This window comes from Juglans regia, chromosome 14 (genome assembly GCF_001411555.2).
Source record: "Juglans regia cultivar Chandler chromosome 14, Walnut 2.0, whole genome shotgun sequence".
Lineage (NCBI taxonomy): Eukaryota > Viridiplantae > Streptophyta > Magnoliopsida > Fagales > Juglandaceae > Juglans > Juglans regia.
Window position 1 is genome coordinate 17,297,014 of NC_049914.1, and position 20,439 is coordinate 17,317,452.

The window sequence follows — 20,439 nt, forward strand, 5'->3', positions numbered from 1 at the left end:
TTCTCTCTCCCTCTCTCCCTCCAAGCTTTAGACAATTTGCACTCCACCTTTTCTCCTGCCTTATCAGCCAAGTCTGTTCACATCAAACACTATAAAATCCCCAGCCAATGCAGACTCACTTTTCATACCCAACAATGGCATCAGCTATATCTCTCCTCTCTCTCTCTCTTCTCTTGCTTCTTCTTTCTTCACCATTCTCATCTGCAGCATATCCCAACAACAATCACCTTCACTTGTCTTCAACTGCCTACTTCCCAAAGCTGCAAGCAGAAAAGCTGATAAGAGGGCTCAATTTGTTCCCTAAAGACCCCATTAACACTGCTGCCCGCGACCCTTCATTCGTGGGCCCCAAGATCGTTGAGAAAGGTTTTAATCTCCCTCATATTCTTGATGGCAGCTCTGGCCCCTCACCCCAAGAATTTGCTCACCACGCTGGTTACTACAGGCTTCCCCATTCCAAGGCAGCAAGGTAGGCCTTCGATCCTTGAGCATATTCAAACCAAAAGTGAAGGAATGAAGTTGTGCTAGCTTGAATAGATGCAAAGCCGATGATATTACATGGCGTTTTAACTTGCAATCTCCATTAAGAATAGCTTATAATTGAGGAAGTTGATGCTGGTAGCTACTGTTTAATTTTCAGTTAAGTTCTGAAGTGTTTACGTCTGTTACTTCCAGGATGTTCTACTTGTTCTTTGAATCGAGGAACAGCAAAAACGACCCTGTTGTCATATGGTTGACAGGAGGACCAGGGTGTAGCAGCGAACTGGCTGTGTTCTATGAAAATGGTCCTTTCCAAATTGCAAACAACTTGTCACTTCAGTGGAATGAGCATGGCTGGGACAAGGTTGTTTCATATAAATTCATTGAGCAAGTACATTAACTTGCAGAGCCAAAAACGGTTGAAAATGATAAAGTACCTATCATGAAACATTTCATTGATAGATTTACACTATTAATTGCATAATTGATATTTTCTTTTAATAAGTAGTATTATATTACTTTGTTGGAACACTTCCAAGTTTTATTTTGGCTAGCAAGAGGAACACCATAGAGTTGGCATTTTCCCTTGATAAACACATTGATTAATGAACTTGGCCTTACCTTCTTGAAACAGTAGGCTTGAATCTGTCTTAAATATCTTGCTCATATGCCTACTTTGGTTAATTGAGTTATTGTTGCAAATTTTTATTGCCATTTTGCAGGCATCAAACCTTCTGTATGTCGACCAGCCTGTTGGAACTGGATTCAGTTATACTACTGACGAGCAAGATATTCGCCATGATGAAGACGGTGTTAGCAATGACTTGTATGACTTTTTGCAGGTGCGTTTGCTTTTGCCTGTATCTTTGTCCATGAAAATCATGCTTGTTTTGGTATGATCGGCCGCCAAAGACCTGTAACTTGATTGGCATAACCCACAACCTTTCAAATGGAGGTCTAGAGTTCGAAACCCCCCTCCCCCAACTCTTTAGGTATGACCGGCCTTTGTGAGGGGATAGGATTCTGAGCTTAATTCACCACAATTCTTCATTGTGTCAGGCATTTTTCACGCAGCATAGTCAGTTTGCTAAAAATGATTTCTACATCACCGGAGAATCGTATGCCGGTCACTACATTCCAGCATTTGCATCTAGGGTTCATCAAGGGAACAAAGCAAAGGAAGGACTTCATATAAACCTGAAGGTACGTCTCAGATTTAACAGATTCGACTAATTTTGGGTTCTCTCCTACATGCTTTGTATCTATGATATTTAACTCATATGCTTTTAACAGGGATTTGCCATTGGCAATGGGCTCACGAATCCTGAAATCCAGTACAAAGCATACCCCGACTATGCACGGGATATGGGGTTGATTGAAAAATCTGATCACGATAGCATTAGCAAGATGCTTCCAGCATGTGAACAGGCAATTAAAAACTGTGGTAATTTTTCGTATTCCTGTTTCTTTAGAGACAACATCCTAAGACTCCCCAAGGTTGTTTATAAGGAAAAACAGCTTTATTGCTTTGCAATTACTCTATCCTTGATCAATCATATTGAACTGCATTTTCAGGCACTGCTGGTGGAAACGAGTGTGTGAGTTCTTATGTTGTCTGCAATAATATATTCAATCGCATCATGCAGATCGCTGGTGATATAAATGTAAGAGGACACAAAAACAAAAATGCAAACAAAAATTCATTTTCATTATTGATGAGTAACTTGTTAATCTTTGATATGCTTGCAGTACTATGATATTAGGAAGAAATGCGAGGGAGACCTGTGTTATGACTTCTCAAACATGGAGACATTCCTGAACCAAAAGTCAGTTAGGGATGCTCTAGGAGTTGGGGACCTAGAATTCGTTTCATGCAGTAGCAATGTCTACGAAGCCATGCTGATGGACTGGATGAGGAATCTTGAAGTGGGTATTCCTGCACTTCTTGAGGATGGAATCAAGGTTCTTGTATATGCTGGGGAGTATGATCTAATATGCAACTGGCTAGGTAAGCAACTTGTGTTCAATGGAAGTCAAACTTGTTTATTTCATATCTCATACAAGGAAAGTAAATTTTTTCTTTTCCTGAGCTTGTAGTCTTGGTTTGTTTCTCTCTGGGCAGGGAATTCAAGATGGGTTCATGCCATGGAATGGTCTGGACAAAAACAGTTTGGGGCATCCCCAACTGTTCAATTTGTAGTTGATGGTGCAGAAGCAGGAGTGCTAAAGAGCCATGGCCCTCTGACTTTCCTCAAGGTCTCTCCCTCGCTCTGTCTCTGTGTGGGTGTGTGTGTGCGCGTTAGTGTGAGTACCATGTGACTGAAATTTGTATTCTAACGTGAGCAACATTCGTTCCTTTCAACGATATATAGGTCCATGATGCTGGTCATATGGTTCCAATGGATCAGTCAAAAGCTTCACTACAAATGCTGAGCAGCTGGATGCAGGGGAAACTTGCCATGACAGAACCAGAAGAATATATGGTTGCTCCTAAGTGATGCCTCCAGTGAAGCCGGCATCCTCTTTGAGCATGCATCTACATTATTCAAATTTGTGGTTTCAAAAACGGTGTCCAAGTGTACTGATTGTGATATGTTTGCCCACCAGAGATCTCAATGTGCTTGTTTTCAACAGCCCTTACAGAATTCTTTCTAAAATGGAGTTTCCTGAAAAATGGTCCATAAAGATTATTTCACACATAAATTGTCCAGCAAATAGATTTAGTATCACATGATATCCATTGATCAATGAATAACATCATACGATATATTATGACACCCTGCATAAAGGCACAAGGATGATTGGCCAAGATAGTTTGATTTGTGAATCATTAACTGTCTAGAAAATGAAGATGTTAAAAATTCCAGCATTATTAAGAAATCAGAGTCTGTGAGTTTTAGCAAAAACTTTTGTGGGAACTTACTTGACTTGCAGCAAGTTCAGTTGTAATAGATCTAATTACTAGGAAAGAAAAAGAATACTTTTTTTTTTTTTTTATCGGCAAAGGAAAGAGAAAGAATACTCATAATCTTTTTAACCATTATCCTTTCATCATCCCTTATGTGATATCAAATAATTGATATATAAGTGAAAAATAAGAAATAATTTTTCCACCATGTGATGCCACATCAAGGAATGATGGATAACATTTCTCACTAGGAAAACAATGGATGATATTAAGAGAAAGCCTTGATCCAAATGCCACCATAACAATGCTCAAAAGTTATTTCTAATATGTCCCCTATTAAATTATAGATCTATTCACCCATCATAGTTCTAATATTTTCCATCAAAAAATAAGTTTAAGACATATTCACCTACCATTACATATTTTAAGCATTTATGCACTAGCTCACGTACCCCCAACTTCTACTTGTGGGGAAGGAGGGCCTGTACTTTGTTCTGTGATTCACTGTGTTTGTGCGGTGTGCTTGTGTCATTTATGTTTGGGCCTCGTCATAGTTTATAGTTTAAGATTAAGGGCTTGTTTGGAAAAAGTTTTCATCCCAAAATTCTTATCTCATCTCATCTCATCCAACATCACTCAAACACAAATACTTTCAAACTAATCATTATAACTTTCCCAAACTTTCAAAAAAAAAATTAACTTTTTCAAATCCCCAAACAAAAATAATATTAAAAAACTATATTCTAACAATATTTTAACTTTATAATATTTTTTATTCAACTTTTTCTCTTTCGTTTCCCAAACTATTTCACTACTATTCACAAATTATCTTCTAATACTATGACCTAGATAGGTTTTATTTCTGGTATACCATCTTGTGTACTTGGGTTTTGCCTATCTTTATTAATAACATTATCGTTTACTTATTAAAAAAAAAAAAACTATCTTACTACTATTCACAAAATTTTCATCTCATCTCACTCTCCAAGCTTGTCGTATCATGCATGCATTACAAGCAGATTTGTAACCACTTAAATCATCTGGCATTCCTAGATTAGTTACTAAGCAACAATATACAATAAAGAGAAAAGCTTACTTCTCTTCAGTTCCCCCACGACAAAAGACAATCAAAACCAAAACAGACCTCCTCAAAACTGAGAAGAAAGGATAGAAACTGATTTTGGAAGATCTTCAACCAAAGCCTTATAGCGAGAAGAGTAAAAGGTAGTCCAAAAGATAAAATGCTAGATACAATATGAAGAGAAACACTTAACAATCTCCTCACTGTCCATACAATTTCTTTAATGACTCAATTGCTGGCTGAAATCCAGATCTCAACGGAACAAGTGACACAACCCGTACATGTTGTGCATTACCATTCTTTGGTTTGGACAATGTCGCTCTAAACATCTCTCCCTCCAGAATTCTATTAGCAGACACAGCTGTATAACACCCAAAAGATCACAGCATTGGATCATGTTCAGTGCCATGACTACTCAATAAATTCTACCAAGACAGGAATAGGCTAAGGAAGTCAAATATGATAGAAAATTTCAGGGAAGACTGACTTATTAGGCCGATGAGTGTGACAGCTAAAAAATATTGTCCACGGAAAAACAAAAAACCAGTAGTCCATGACAAGTTAGTAAAGTACTGATACATCTACGCACAAAGCTTCAAAATTTTATTTTTCCCTCTCACAATTCAACCTAAAATGTTCCATTTGATTGCCAAGAAAAAATAGGAGAAGGGATCTGCCTAGGAGAAGCATAAACAAAAAAACAAAGGAATTACATAACTAACTAAGATTTGTTAAATATCAACTACGTGCCAAACAAAGCCATTCAAATGCCTCTTTCCTAGAAGGAATCGTTTAAAACTTTAAAAATCCTTCTAAGTAGTTCTAACACGCATTATGTCACAATTTAATCAGAAAGAGTATGCGTTGAAAGAAGGTTACCGGCAAAAGGATGGAGCTTGGTGAAGTCAAAGAACTCATTAGCTGAGCACCCAAACAGAACTTTAGCGGCCCGATCAAAGCAAATCACTGTGAACACATTTGTATCCGATGCAATTGATATCTATCAAACCAACCAAACAGAACGTATGAATTAAAATAGGCCATAAAGGAAGCGGAACGCCAACGTGGAAATGCCTCCATTTCCACTAAAACAGAATATTTCGAAGAAAGCATTGATTTTGACAAGGAATTACGTGGAAACGAACAGAAACCCTTTCTTTTCATTGAAATCGAAATCCCAGAACCCCCCCCCCCCCCAAAAAAAAAAAATAATAATAATAATTCTACTGAGTGGAACCTTCGACAAATTTTGTGGATAAACTACTTTCTGTCCGAAAAAATCAGGAAGTTTAACATACAAGGACGCGGAAGAGACGTTTGGAACTAGAGGAGCTGGGGTTGGAGTTGTTGAAGTTGCAGAATTTGCAGAGAGATTGGATGTCGGGGAGAGTCCTCTCACAGACAGAGCAGACCCTGTAGCAGAAGCTGGTGTGGTCAATAGCTAGCAGTGTGCACATTAGTGTTGTTGGTTTGTCACCTTCCATTGCTTCTTTTCGGGTTTATTTATCGGCCCGCAAGCTGTTTGTTAAGAGTTCGCACAGGGTCTCCAAGTCTAAAAGACCATGCCAATTTGCCAAATTTCCCTGCACGATGGCGAGCTATGTTAATAGACTTCGTATATTATTTTAGAAAGTTTTGGTACACACTCTCAAATCTCAATAGTAGGTATTGAGCTCAGTGAAGGTCATCCGGTTAGCTCCAGTGATGAGGGTTCTGATTTTAGTCGTGTTCTCTTTCTTAGGACTTGTTTGGAAAACGAGATGAGATAAAAATATTTTGTAAATAATAATAAGATAATTTGTGATTAGCAGTGAGATAATTTGAGTTGAATATTTTTTAATTTTAGAAAAAATAAAAAGAAAAAAAGTTGAATAAAAAATAATATAAAATTAAAATATTATAATAATATAATTTTATAATATTATTTTTGTTTGGGATTTAAAAAAGTTGGAATTGTTTTTATTTTTTATTTAAAAGCTTGAAAAAATTGTAATTATTAATTTGAAAATTTTGTATTTAAATTATGTTTGAGAATAAGATGAGATCAGATAAAATGATATCAGATAAAAATTTTGTATCTCATCTAAGGCTCCACCCACTTTGAATTCTCATTCTCTTGAGTGTAAATAATTTTAAGAGGTCATTAAATTTGAAAAACTTTTCTTTAAATTATTATATATATATATATATATATTTGCGAAAAACTTCTTGTCATGAACTTGTGCTCTGTCTTAAAAGTAATACTGCTCCATATGCATTTTAATTGAACTTTTAATCCCTATGATTTTATAAACAACTTACATCAAAATTTTATTAGCAAACAGATATATTTTATAAGAGAAATTTCTATTGCAAATAGGAAGCAGATGCAATTGAGTTTCAGCCCGTACATAATAATGAGAAAGGAATTCAGAGTAGGAATCCCACCAAATGTCGTCTTCTAGTTCAATGTTAATCCCACAATGCAATCCCAATCCAAGCATTGCTCTGGTTGTGGAATGTACATCTAATTAACTATTGTCACATTTTATTGATCGTGCACATTGTTATGTATAGTGTGTTAGGATTAGAAGTCTTTTGGACTTGAATTCCCCCCGTAGCCATAGCTTGAGAATTCCCTTTCAGTTAGAGGCAATACTAGGTGCACTATCAATATTACTTACCCGGCATTTCAATCTGCACAATTCATTGGTATCATGATTCATTCATTTAGTCATGGACATTACGTAGCTTTATACATTAAAACATTCGTTTTATTTCATTTCCTTTCATTTTCATTAATTACTTTCATTTTCATTCTTTTCATTCATTAGTTCATTTCATTTCATAAACATCATTTCATAACACGAGCATAAACATCATTATTTCATTTCATAGAATATAACAACAATAAGTACTACATATAACATTCATTTCATCATGCATTCAATTGTTCTAAATGTGCATAAAAAGAGATTACCCAAGAAATGTCATTACATACATATACTTTAAAGCATTAATATCTTAAGCATAATTTCATAAAATATCATTTCCTTTCTATGAAAAATATTTCATTTTCCTTCATTGCATAAAAAAACACTTTTCTCATAAAAACCTTTCATTTTATTTTCATAATGAGAAAATTTTCATTTTTATTTTTATATCGTTTAGATAATTCTAGAAGAGTATGAATATAATACTTATTTGGACTCCATACTATTTTTATTTCATGCAGTTCATTCATGTACGTGTCAGATGGCAACCTACATGAATCCATAACTTTATATCATTTATATTTCATTCACATATGCAACTTAAAGTTAAAACTTGCATAATAAAAATACTCTTAGCCTTTAGTACCTTCTCTTCAACATAATCTTTACCTTCAATTGATTTTTTACTTAAACCTCCTTCACTTATGCTTGTTCAATTATCTAATCCATCTTTCATACATTTCTTTACCACCATTTTCTTAATTTGAAAGCCATAGCTTTTGACCCTTTGAGGTCACCTGTCAAACTTCGTTCATCCAACTTCAAGGCCTTATACTTTAAAGTGAATCTCCATACCTCACTTTAAAGATTAAGAAACAAACCCTACCATCTGCATAATTTACTTCCAAGTCATCATTCAATCCTTGAAGAATAACTATTGTCATTAATCCAAGTCCTAAACTATGAACTTACAAGCCGAACCTCATATCTAACCAATGAGGTCAACATCTTCTAGTCCTAAGTCCACCTCACATTCCCTAGCTTCATTTTCTTTAACTTCAAAACCATGACTTAGAACCCCATTGAGGTAACACCTTTCCAATATTTTAAGTCCAACATCATGGTCTTATACTTCCATGTATCCTTTTACATATATCACACTCCATTTCTAATTCATAAAGTAAGCTCCCATACTTCACTTTAACATCCAAAGCATCACTCAACCTTTACAACTTAATCCCACTACACCATAAGATCCAAACTACAAATACAATTCCTTTCCTCCATACGTACACAATCCACAAAAAATACACATGTTCCTTACTCATTTATCACCTAAGGTCAACATGCAATCCATAACTTAGTTTACAAGCTTCATCCACACAGAACATATTTGATACACACAATCCATCTAACATTTAGAAACCAACACAATCATCATGTTTTTCAATCTTCACTTACAACTCCATTGCAATCCCAACCAACACATCACTTCTTCTTAGTTTATCATGCTGAATACACTACATGTATAAATATGTCCATACTATAATCATCAGCATACATGTAGGATGTTCCGAGCCTCACTAGTCAATTTAATTCATAAGACACTTCAATACTTAGCTCCAATTCACAACATTCCATTTCACACTTCCATATTCATAATCTAATTTAGAAAGTAAGTTACTAACATGCTTGTTGCTTCATTTCAACACCATAGACACTCATACATTCTCTTCGATCACAACCACTAATATAACTCAAATTAAGCAAGGATGAGAGGCATTCCAAAGAGGTTTGTTGTCCACTGCTTGTCCAAGGGATGTTAATTGTTGTGGCAATCGATAGTGAAAATGGAGTGGCTAAATAGAAATGTTGTTTGGGGTTTCTATGATGGATTCCTTCAAGGCTCTGTAGCCATGAATAAGCGAGGGAAGGTAGAGATCAAGAATAAAAGGAAATGATGAAGAACCATAGGTGGAGGGAGATGGAAGTATAGGGGTTGTTTGGAAGAGGTTTCATCTAATCTCATTCCCAAACATCACTCAAACACAAACTCTTTTCAATTTCAAATATTCAAAATTTTTATGTAATCATTATCTAATCATTACAATTTTTTCAAAATTCCAAACAGAACACAAAAATACATTTTAACTTTTTCAAATTCTAAAATAAATATAATATTAAAAAATTATATTCTAACAATATCTTAAACTTATAATATTTTTATGCAACTTTTTCTTTCTCATTTTTCAAAACTTTAGAAAACATTATGACTAAAATCATTTCACTACTATTCACAGATTTCTCGTCTCACCTCATTCCTCAAGCATCCCTTAAAGGTACCTGAAAGCTTTAAGTGTTTTAGGTGGTGTTGTTATTTTGTACTACTATTGTTTCTTCTTACTTTAGGTGTTGCCATATGCTAAGGCTTTACTACTACTTCTGGCTTTAGTAGCTCCTCCTCCTTTGCTACTCACTGTGGCTCTTGAAGGTTGAGGTGGTATGGAACCATAATGGTTTGGTTTATTGTTTTGAAGCTTGATTTCATTTTCTCTATTGTTGAACTGCATGTTGCTGCTTTCATACTTGTTTTCTTCTCTGTTAATGCTTCGAATGTTAGCTCCTCTTGATTTTACCATCTAATACCACTTGTTGAGGTTGCTATCGTGAAAGGGGCTGAAGAGGAAGTGGAAAAACTAAGAAGAGAGAAGAAGAGTGAAGTCGTCAGGTCCGAGAATTCTCTACTGCTGATTTACTGCTGCTCTTACCTTCTTCTTGCTCTATTGTGCTACTACTTCCTCTTAGATTCTTGGTGGCTCATAGTGGCTTAAATTCTAGCTTGAGGTGCTACAAATGCTTGGAAATGAAGATGGAGCTACTGTCATGGATTGGACTGAGCTTGTTGTTATAGTTCCCTTTACTACGTGCGTTTCAATTATATTGATGTTGTTGTTTCTACTTCTTATTTCCGTTGTTGTGTGCCTGTGACTCTCTACTTGAGATTTTATAGTGATTGAAACGTTGGGACATACAACACTAAGTTACATACCTCTCGTTCACAACAGTCAATATGCAATGCACTTATCATGTTTCTAGCAATATGAATGAGTCGCAGCGGAAAAGCTATAAATAAAGCATGGTACCAAATAAAACTTTATTTTATCCCCCAGATCATGTCTTCAAAATATTATACATTAGGTACGGGTCCAAAATTTACCCATCATTTAAAATTACAAAAGATTATCATATAGTTTCATGCTTCACGATTACAACTACAATCATCCTCATCTAACATTTCCCTAATCTCCATCATCAAGTGCAGAACAAGTTCTATATAGAAGACGGTCAGTTCTAGTCTATTTTCAAAGGTGAGATCGTCTTTAACGACCTTTGACCAAAAGGGCTTGCACTTTCCCATCCTGCTCATTCTCTTCCTTACCCATTACAACTTATACCATTCTGGGGTGAGAATGGTAGTGAGACTACTACAATGAGATTCCTTGAAATCTTAGCAAGTTATACCTCGAACATATACAAAGTTAATATAAACATGATTAGAGTGAACATGAAAATGTATACATGAGTATGACCTTGTATTTTGTAAAACTATATTTTTCTCTCATCTAGATTCATTTCCAAAAACTTAGAACTTATAAGACATATAAAACTTCTTGCATTCTTTTATTGTTCACGCATATGGATACCTCACGGTTCCCCGTAAATCGTGTTCACCTACTAGTTATATTCACCACATGACTGTTAATGTTGTCTATGTCTTAAGAATACGCATGCAGCACGAAACAATCTATACCATAACTACTCTAGTGCATCCACTAGTTAGAATGCTCTTAGCTTCGCTATGAGATCATTACTATCTCATTCAAAGTCATTGATTGTTTTTCATCAATCCATGAGATATCACTCCATATTTAATCACTCCAGAATGGACAGAAGAGTTCTACTATGATAATCATTTATCCTAGCATTGGGTTAGTGACAAGAATTTACTTTTAATGCATAACACACTTCTTGCATGAACATGAGATGATGACATTTTAATCACGGCATGGTATGTGGATGGATTGAAAGAATTAGAACATATACGATGACCATGACATGTGAATAGGTTGAAATAATTAGAATATATAAAAGGTTTAGACATAAGCATAGATATATTATCCAAGAATAAGTTAGAGACCAACTTACAAACTTTTCGCCTAAAAGTAAAGTTGTCGGGGCTACAAAAGCCATTCTTAATGTTAGAAATACTTTGAATGCCACATAAAGGAAAATCAAATTCCTAAAATCATAAGCCGGCCCGTTAACTAATAAGACTTCTAAACTTTACAAAAATCGATCTTGAGATTTAAGAAACTTACGAAACACCATGAGGCTTCTATGCTATTCTCATTTTTACCTTAAAACATACTTCTTATTAAAAATATAGTTCAAAATTGGGACCTAGAATTACTAATATAGACATAGACCTATTCGTACATACAGAAACTTTCATAATTGAGACATTACTCTATTTATTTCGTCATCCAAATGATGCTTATAAATCCTCTAATATTGATGACATTTGTTATTTTGTGAAGAAGTATTATCCTCTTGATTTTTCTAAAAATGAGAAAATTAGTTTGAGAATTCAATTGAAACATTTTGAAGTTGACGTGCTTACAAATCCGTAGTTTCAAACTTTTTTATCCATTGTGGACTTATGTTGATGATTCGTAGAGATAGAGAAATAAAAAACATATTATCTTGTTGATAGATTGATTTATCTTGTTTTTACTCTTTTAGTATCTACAACGACTAGTGAATGAGCATTTTCAATTATGAAAATTGTTAAATAAAAAACAAGTAAATGAGCATTTTCAACTATGATAAAAGTTGATAAATCAAGAACATAATATCTTGTTGATAGATTGATTAGTCTTGTTTTGACTCTTCCAATATCTACAATGACTAGTGAACGAGTATTTTCAGCTCCCAATAAACTTTTATCATAGTCAATTATGATTTTACAACTAATGCATCGTCCTAAGTGAACGAGAAGTCGCAGGTTAGGCTAGGCACTAGTAATTCCAACTAGGTAAATTATGGGACCTTTGGGGGCTTAGTTTGGGAGTAACTAATGCTCTTTTCTTTATTTTAGTGTCTTTTTTATCGCCAAATTCTACAATTAAGGCTCGTGCTCGCGGCAAAGCACCATGCTCATTCTTCTTTTTTAGCTAGTATCCTTAAGGTTTGATCATGGTGAAGATACATTTCTCATCTCTCTACCTTGTAATGCTGCCAAATTCCTTGTGAATAGATTCTAGATGCTAGGAGGAATGCTTCTATTGTCTTTGCAAATGAGGATATTTGTATGTGTTTTTTTTTATTGATTTAACCTGACTTGGGATGGATTGTTGGACTCAGTAGAGCATCATCTTCAATCATGGGCAAGGCTCCCATTTGATTGTATGTGCTTGGCCATGGTAGTGAGAAAATGGGAGTTGAAGTAGTGTGGCATATGAGATAGGGTTGAATTTTAGGGGAGAAGGGATACGAGCTGGGTTGGGTTGCAAGTGAGGGGATGGGTGCATGTTGGTATTCTATACAAGAATATATCATTATTTGGGTTGGGTTGGTTTTGGGAGGGTGAGCGTTTGGGCTTTGGGCTTTGGATGTTGGCTCTGATTTTGATAAAAGGTGATTGGGCTGATATGATAGTTGCATGAATGGGTGTGGTTATGAGGGTATGATGATGGTGATTCTAGTTTAGGTTTAGATATTCGAATAGGATCTAGGTTGAAGAATTGGATGTAAAAAGAAGTTTAAACCCAGGGGATAAAATCTCAAAAACTTGGATGTCTATTCTTACCTGAATAAATCCCATTATGCTTTTACCTCTTGTCAACTTCAATTTGGGTGCCAATTTTTTGTGATATCTCCATGGTCTTTCCACTTCTTGTTTGGTTGGATGGGATGTCGTGCATTTGAACCAATAATGGAACAAGGTTGAAGTTTATCTGTTATATAGGGGTGGCTGGTGGCCATTCTTAGAGGAATTAAGGCTAACCTTATAATACTTCATAGGCTTAACTTGAGTTTTTGTTAGATCTTCTAGGTTGGTTAAGCTGAATATGTGGGGTTTAGATATTCATATGATTAAATAGTGTCTTGGCCCGAAAAATGGTACCACACATGTTAAATGGTACCACTCAAGTTGGAGGTTTGCCCTTATTGTTGTTTTGCTAGGATGAGAGGTTGAGAGAACTTTTCCCACTAGAGTTTAGTTGGGGGGTGGTTTTAGAGTGGGGTCTTGGTCAATTTGAATGAGTTGGTTGAACTAGTTTGAATTATTAGTTTCTTTGATCAGTAGGTTAATTCCAAGGTGTTCCTCTTGTTCCATTTGGGCAGATGAAGTTTAAGAGAGCAAAGGGTAAGAGTGAACTCTAAGTTGATTATAAATTAAGGGAGAAAGAGAAGGTATGAAGCTACAGGTTCAAGAACCTAGGTATTCATTCTCATCAGTAGAGGAAGATGATCGGTTTGAGAAGGAGCGCAGAGCAAAATAGGGAAGAGTGGATTGGGTTTGATTTGGATTATACTAGTTTGTTTACTGGAAAGATGATTGGATTTTTTTGGATTATACCTTCCCAATTGGTTGTAGGGGCCATTTTAGGAGAAACTTTACATATTAATTGCCCCTTTATATTGAATATCGAGATTATCCTTTATCATATTCGAGGTCCATTTGGGATTGTCCCTCCTCAATTGATTTTGAAACTTATATCTAGAAGAGAAGTGTTACACCAACAAATATATCCTATAAAAATAAACTCACAGACTGACATGGATTTATATGATACATTAGATCTACTTTACAATAAAAATAGATTTACAATCTAATGCACTATATTAAACCACGTCAATTTATGAGATCTTTTTGTAGCTAAAGCATTTCACTTTCTAAAATATATCCCTTACTAATTTAGTATTTATAGGTCGTTTCGAGGTTGTTCTTATTGTATCTAGAACATGTTTTGGATTATATACCTCATCAACCTGTTTTGGGATTATCCCTTGTGGATTAGGGTTTCCTTTATTAATCGTGTTTGGGCTTATTTGAGAATTTTCCTTGAGATTAACTTCAAATCGATTTTGGTGTAAAGACGGGATTTACACCCTTCAATAACCAACTGATACGTCATCATTCTAAGGAGAAGAAAATAGAATTGGCCTCACTCAAACAATCACCCTCACGTAATGGGCTCGTCTTTCTCTCCTCTCTCCCTCTTTCTTTCTCCCCTCACTCTCTCTCTCTCACCGAACGAAAAATCTTGGGTCTTCTCTCTCGCTCTCTCTCAAGCCAAACCTCCAACATTGGTCTACGCTATCTCTCCCTCCTCAAGCCCCCTCAATCTCTCTGTAACACTCCACTTAATTAATTCTTGATTAACCCTTAAGTACTCTAGATTAGGCTTTTATTTTTTAGTTAATCACTTTTATTAAGGTTGATAGTGGGATTAGCATTAATGTTGGAACTTAGTGTTAATGAGCTAAAGATTAGAGAGGCAAGCCCATTAGTAATTTTGGTGAAGCTTTTTAGGATCCAAGTGCATTCATAGGCCTAGCCCAAGAAAAAAAAAACCCTTGAACCAAGCCCTTAGGAAATGAAGGCTAGTTTTGGCCCAAGTATAGGAAGGCATAAGGCCTTTGGTGTAGATTGGACGACAATTGGCCCTTTTCAAGCCCATATGGCCTAAAGCTATGTTTGGACTCATTTTACCATTCAAAGATCAAAGGCCCAATACACCATACCATTGGTTTCCTTAAACCCAAATCACACTCAAAGTATCTAAATTAAGTTTTGAAAATTGGCTAAGGTCATTAACCATCATACTTGAGGTTAGTGCACTTTAAGCTATGCTTTGAAGCTTAATCATGCTTAATTTTTTCTTAAAATTTTTAATTCAAATTTTCTTGAATTAATACTCCCTTAAACCATGATTAGACCATGTTAATACCATAGCTAAAACATTCCACATGTCATTAAGAAAAATGACATAACAAGCCCAAACCATGCTTCAATCGATTTTGTGCATTGCCCTTTGTAATGCTTGGACTGTTTTGCCCTTGGGCCCAATATTTTTGTGGTTTTTCCTCAAAGGTAATATGGTCCTCTAACACCTCATGAGACCCTCCAAAACTAAGTTTGAGTCTTGGACAAAATTGGTTGCATCCACCAACTCAAAGAACCAAACCGGGTGCACCTTGGTCTAGTTTGTGTAGGAACCATTTGGATTGAATTTGAACCAACCTCTTGCCATGGTTTGCACCACCACTCCACGCCACCTCCTTCTCCACCCAATCACCAAGAAGTCCTATGACCATCATGAAGGATTTTGACTCATTTTTTCTGTCCAAAAAGATCCAAAACCGAACTGATTTTCTGCCACCACAAAACCACCTTCATCCACCTGTTTTTAAGGGTGGTTTGAGGGATCTTCTACCATCCAAATGATGCCCCACGATTTGAAGTCATCTATAGGACCCTTGCAGCTACTATGGAGAGGAAATGATGGTGGTTTAGGGTACTATTTCATTATGCACAAGTGACCTAAGCTCATGCAAGCAAATCTGGAAAGTTTTCATATTTGAGCACCTCCCACTTTATCCAATCACCAAGCACCCAAGCAACCATCCCTCACCCCTTGGCCACCTATAAATACTTCCATCCCCTTCTCATTTCACCCACACTACAGCTCAAGCATCATTTTGAACCTTGAGAGCATTTCCCCCTCTTAGAGATCAAAAGAGTGCAAACCAAGTGAGTTTTGGAGTGTTCTTGTGTAAGGCATTCTAGAGCACTTGGAAGGCCACGAAATTTTTAAATTTTTTTCCTTTTGATCTTAGCTAGCATGTCAAGCTTTGTTTCCAAGTGTTGGTGTGAAATTTGGTTGAGTTTTGAGAAGGTTATGATGCTTAATGTAAAACTGGGTCAATTAAATGAAGGTTTGAATGATTGAATGTTTTTAATTGAAAATTTAGCTACGGCATGTCCTAAGCATGATTTAAGATGATTTATCATTACCCCAATATGATTATGGAAGGTTAATTTTGTGATTAGATGTATGTCATGATAGGTTTTAAATCTATCTTGTTTTGATCATCAAGCATGAATCGATTTTAAGCATATTGGTGATTAAGGATTTCTTAGTTTTGATTAAGTGTTGGTATGAACTTGATTATTCAAGGATTAGACTTCATAATATCCCTAAAGATGTTAGTGATCATTAATGATTAAATAAAATCTCATATGCATGTATTCATAGGGATCAATAGTTGAAAATACACAGGTATCAACTACGATGCATGCCACGGGTTGGGATTAATTGGACATGTTTCACTTTGAATTTTGAAAATCTAAGGACATATATGGTTTTAGAATGCCAAAAATACGAAGTCCATGAAATTTGGTTAAATTTGGAGTTTGTTTGTAATTAGTGAAAATTTAGGGCCTAAATAGCAATTTTTGAAAGTTTAGGAGTATTTTTATAAATATCCAATTTTTTTTAAGCCTTTGATTTTGAACCTCTCCATAAGAGTATTAACACTAAGTTAGTATACACGATTTACGCAACTACAACGCTAATTTTGAATTTTCCCGAAAGTTTGTAAGTTGGCCTTTAACTTACATCTTGATAAATTTCTTATAAATTATTGATAAATGCTTCATTTATTCTTCAATTATCATTTTGAGCATAAATTATCATATTATATGACACATTGAGTGCATACTTACATACCATATGACATTTTCACCATTTTTGGCATATTACATTTATAAATGTCATTTTTGCATGAAATTTACTACATATGCACATATTATGAAAAATATTTTTTTAAAGCATAGCATGAAAATCATTTTGTCATAACCCCAAAGGCCGGGATGGGGAATTATCCTGGTGGAACTCCTTTGTCCACTCTAGAGTTTTTAATAATGGAGTGGTAATTCCTGAATTGACAAAGAACAATCAACAGGTTTCAAATGAGTTCTTTTTAAAGAACGCCAGAGCGAAGTCAACATGTTATGACACCTAACGCTGGTGGGTGTACACATTATGAATTTTATGATGTTATGTTATATTTACCAATGCATTGAGAATGAGTCTATAGACAACGTAGTTTCAACGTAAGTTATACTACGGTCACAGCAGGTACTCACAGTGCATATGGAGAACTGTGATTTCGAGTCTTTGTGTTAGTTAGTTGTTTAATTTACTGAGATTTCGAGTAAATCTCACCCTTTTATGGGACCACTATCATTTCACTCGGAATGATAGAAGTTGTGTCAGGAATCGACCAGGACGAGATTGATGGAGCATTGGATTCTCATGATTGAGGAGGAATCGGATCTGGAGAGGAAACTGGACTTAATTTTGATGTTCATAGCCCAAGTCCTTTATGCTATAGATCGTATTAAGAGAATTATATGACTTTGTATATAAGTCTATGCTACTTTAGTATTTCGAACATGATGATTATCTAATGAAGTTAGGATGCTTTAATTATTCTGGCATATTTTTCACCTTAACCTTTTATTTCCGCTGTGATTATTGCACACTGTTAGATGCATATTAGGATGTACTGCATATTAACTGTCATAAACGGGGTTTGTAACTTTGTGTTGCATGTCCCGACGCTCTAAGTCTCTGTTCCATCCCAAGCAGGGATTGGGAGCGTCACACTCTCTCTCCTTAAGATTATTGTAAACTTCTTCCCTCCCCTTCAATCTCTTAGATAATTGCCAATGTTGCTTCTCAGACTAATTGTGGATGGTTATCTTCAACTCAATCTGGCCTTCAATTTCTTTGATCTTCTCATATTGGTTTTTATGACTATGATCCTTGCATTTTGCCTTGCTCTCAAGGTTTTGTAAGTTCTCTTCTAGCTTCCTTAGAGATTCATCTTTGGATTTGGATTCTTGCATTGCTTTTCAAGCTTTATGTAAGAGAAAGAAATAAGTAAATAAATCAAATTTAAAATATAACTTAAACATTATTACTGTAACTTAAAAATAATGTGAATGGTATAGATGAAATGCGGCTATTCATCTAACTAGAGTTATCAACCCTATAGAAGCTTCTGTTCAAGGAGCTTTAAACTTATTCCATAGCTACAGGAACATTCAATCAAAGGGAAACACTCAAGAAAAATAAAGGTTATTGAAGTGGTATAAATGCCCTAAAGGGTTATGAAACTCAATGTGAATAGGGCCATATTTAAGGAAGCAAATAAGTCTGGAGTAATAGTATTACGCGATAAAAGTGACAATGCCTTAATGGCAGCATATAAATAAGAGTATGGAGAACATGATCTGGATAATTTGATTCATAGGCAATTATCAACAAGTAGTAGTTACTTAATATAAATTTGTCCTTGCAATAAGCTTTTTTGGCTGATCGAAGGAGATCGACTGATAAAGAGCTTCGAGCTTGATAGAGAGAATGGATAGGCATGAGAGTTTTGGATGGGCTTGGGAGGGAGAGAGAGCGTAGACCAATGTTGGAGGTTTGGCTTGAGAGAGAGAGAAGACCCAAGATTTTTTGTCCGATGAGAAAAAGAGAGGGGAGAAAGAAAGAGGGAGAGAGGAGAGAAAGATGAGCGCACATACATCGCGGGTAGGGGGTTGAATTGCTTGAGTGAGGTCGGTTGTGTTTTCTTCTCCATAGAATGATGATATGTCAGTCGGTTATTGGAGGGTGTAAATTTCATCTTTGCACCATAACCGATTCCTAGCCTTACTAATTGTCCTTCTAGTTTTCCAACACCAATTAGGTTTTAAGGACCCGCATCAAAACTGTCCCTTATTGGATTTGAGATTTCCAAATGATACAAGTTTTCATAATCAACAAAGATCCATAAGTTTTCTTTTGGAAACTTGATGAACATTTAATTGAATATATAGAACTTATTTTTAATTTTCTTTTCTCTCCCAACCTCTTTATTCTTGTATCGAGGGTTTCTTTTAGAGCAATAGCATCGTCTTGGCTATCCAATCAATCTAAGTTTACCTAAATTACAACTTTTTTTGGCCTTTTGTCTATCCCTCTCAAAATTTAATCTCATATTAAATCTTTAGAGTAATATTATGTTACTCACCATCCCAATTCTCATCAACCTCTAATCATCCCATGATATAACATTAAATGATTGAAAACTATTTATTATATTTCACTTGTGAACTTATCATCTAATGCTATATCATGAGATGATGAGAAAAGAGATGATGAATAGATTTACTCTTAAATTATCCATCAACACTCTATATAATAATAAAATATTAATTTTTTATTTTTTTTATCTAACATCTTTTAATCATATTATCTAAATCAAATCAAATATATTTTTGACCTAGTTTTCTAATAATCTTAGTTTTCAAAATCTAACCATCATATGCCTTAGTTTTATCTAACACAACAAAATGGTATAAAGAAAATAAAAAGACAAATAATCCATTTTTAGAAAAGTGAGAAAAATAAGATTATTATAATCATTCGCTATAAGTACAATTCTGAATCATTCTGTTGAACAATAGTAGGTAAAACCTATTAAAAACTCTACTTGCAACCTGCTGGGGTAACCCCCGCGTAACCGGTTGCATAAAAAATTTTATTTTTTCTCACCCTCATATTTCGTTCCCTCTCTCTCTCTCTTTCTCTCTTCCTCAGTCGATCTCTCTCTCGATCTCTGTTTAAATTTGAGGTAAAATTTCATCAAACTCGACTAAGAATCTAGAAATGCGAACCATGCAAAAGGAAATAAATATGTTACATTAGCAAAATCATAGGAACTAAACATATCATCACCACTGAGCAACCAAATGCTACGAAATGAAATTAATTGTCACCAAAATTGTCAATTTAATTTTCCAGTGAAAGCTGGAAACAAATACCCAGGAAAAAAAATTCTATCTCATTCACTCGAGAAACTGGGCTGAGAGACTAGCACAATTGTTTTTTCTTTAACATGTGGGTGTGAAAATTTTTCTACTGCATCTACCATGATGTTTCCATGCTCTTCGAGAAGGGCTTCAAGGAATGCAATCAAAGCTCTGAGTTGCTTCGAATCAAGACTGAAGGGTGAAAAAGATGAAGATAGAGTGGTTGGAGAAGGTTCCAGAGAGTTATATGGGTACCGAAAGATGAAAGAGAGGGGAAGTAGTAGTGGGTCCCCTCTCTTTTCTAATAATATTTTATTTTTAAAATTACTTATACAAAGCT

The 20,439-nt window shown here is 35.2% G+C and overlaps 2 protein-coding genes across 2 annotated transcripts; one reads left to right on the forward strand and one right to left on the reverse strand.

Annotated features, from left to right (window-relative positions):
• The first annotated feature begins 96 nt into the window (after positions 1-96).
• LOC108989706 (serine carboxypeptidase-like) lies at positions 97-3,257 on the forward strand. The gene is made up of 9 exons (XM_018963421.2): positions 97-469; positions 676-844; positions 1,203-1,322; positions 1,540-1,683; positions 1,774-1,924; positions 2,056-2,144; positions 2,230-2,488; positions 2,603-2,736; positions 2,853-3,257. The coding sequence occupies exons 1-9, from the start codon at positions 108-110 to the stop codon at positions 2,976-2,978; spliced, it is 1,554 nt and encodes a 517-aa protein (XP_018818966.2). The 5' UTR covers positions 97-107; the 3' UTR covers positions 2,979-3,257.
• Positions 3,258-4,408: 1,151 nt separating this feature from the next.
• LOC108989669 lies at positions 4,409-6,154 on the reverse strand. Its single transcript, XM_018963368.2, has 3 exons — positions 5,768-6,154; positions 5,349-5,469; positions 4,409-4,830 (listed from the first exon to the last, which is right to left on the reverse strand). Exons 1-3 carry the CDS (start codon positions 5,951-5,953, stop codon positions 4,670-4,672), a joined length of 468 nt encoding a protein of 155 aa, XP_018818913.1. The 5' UTR covers positions 5,954-6,154; the 3' UTR covers positions 4,409-4,669.
• Positions 6,155-20,439: the final 14,285 nt, after the last annotated feature.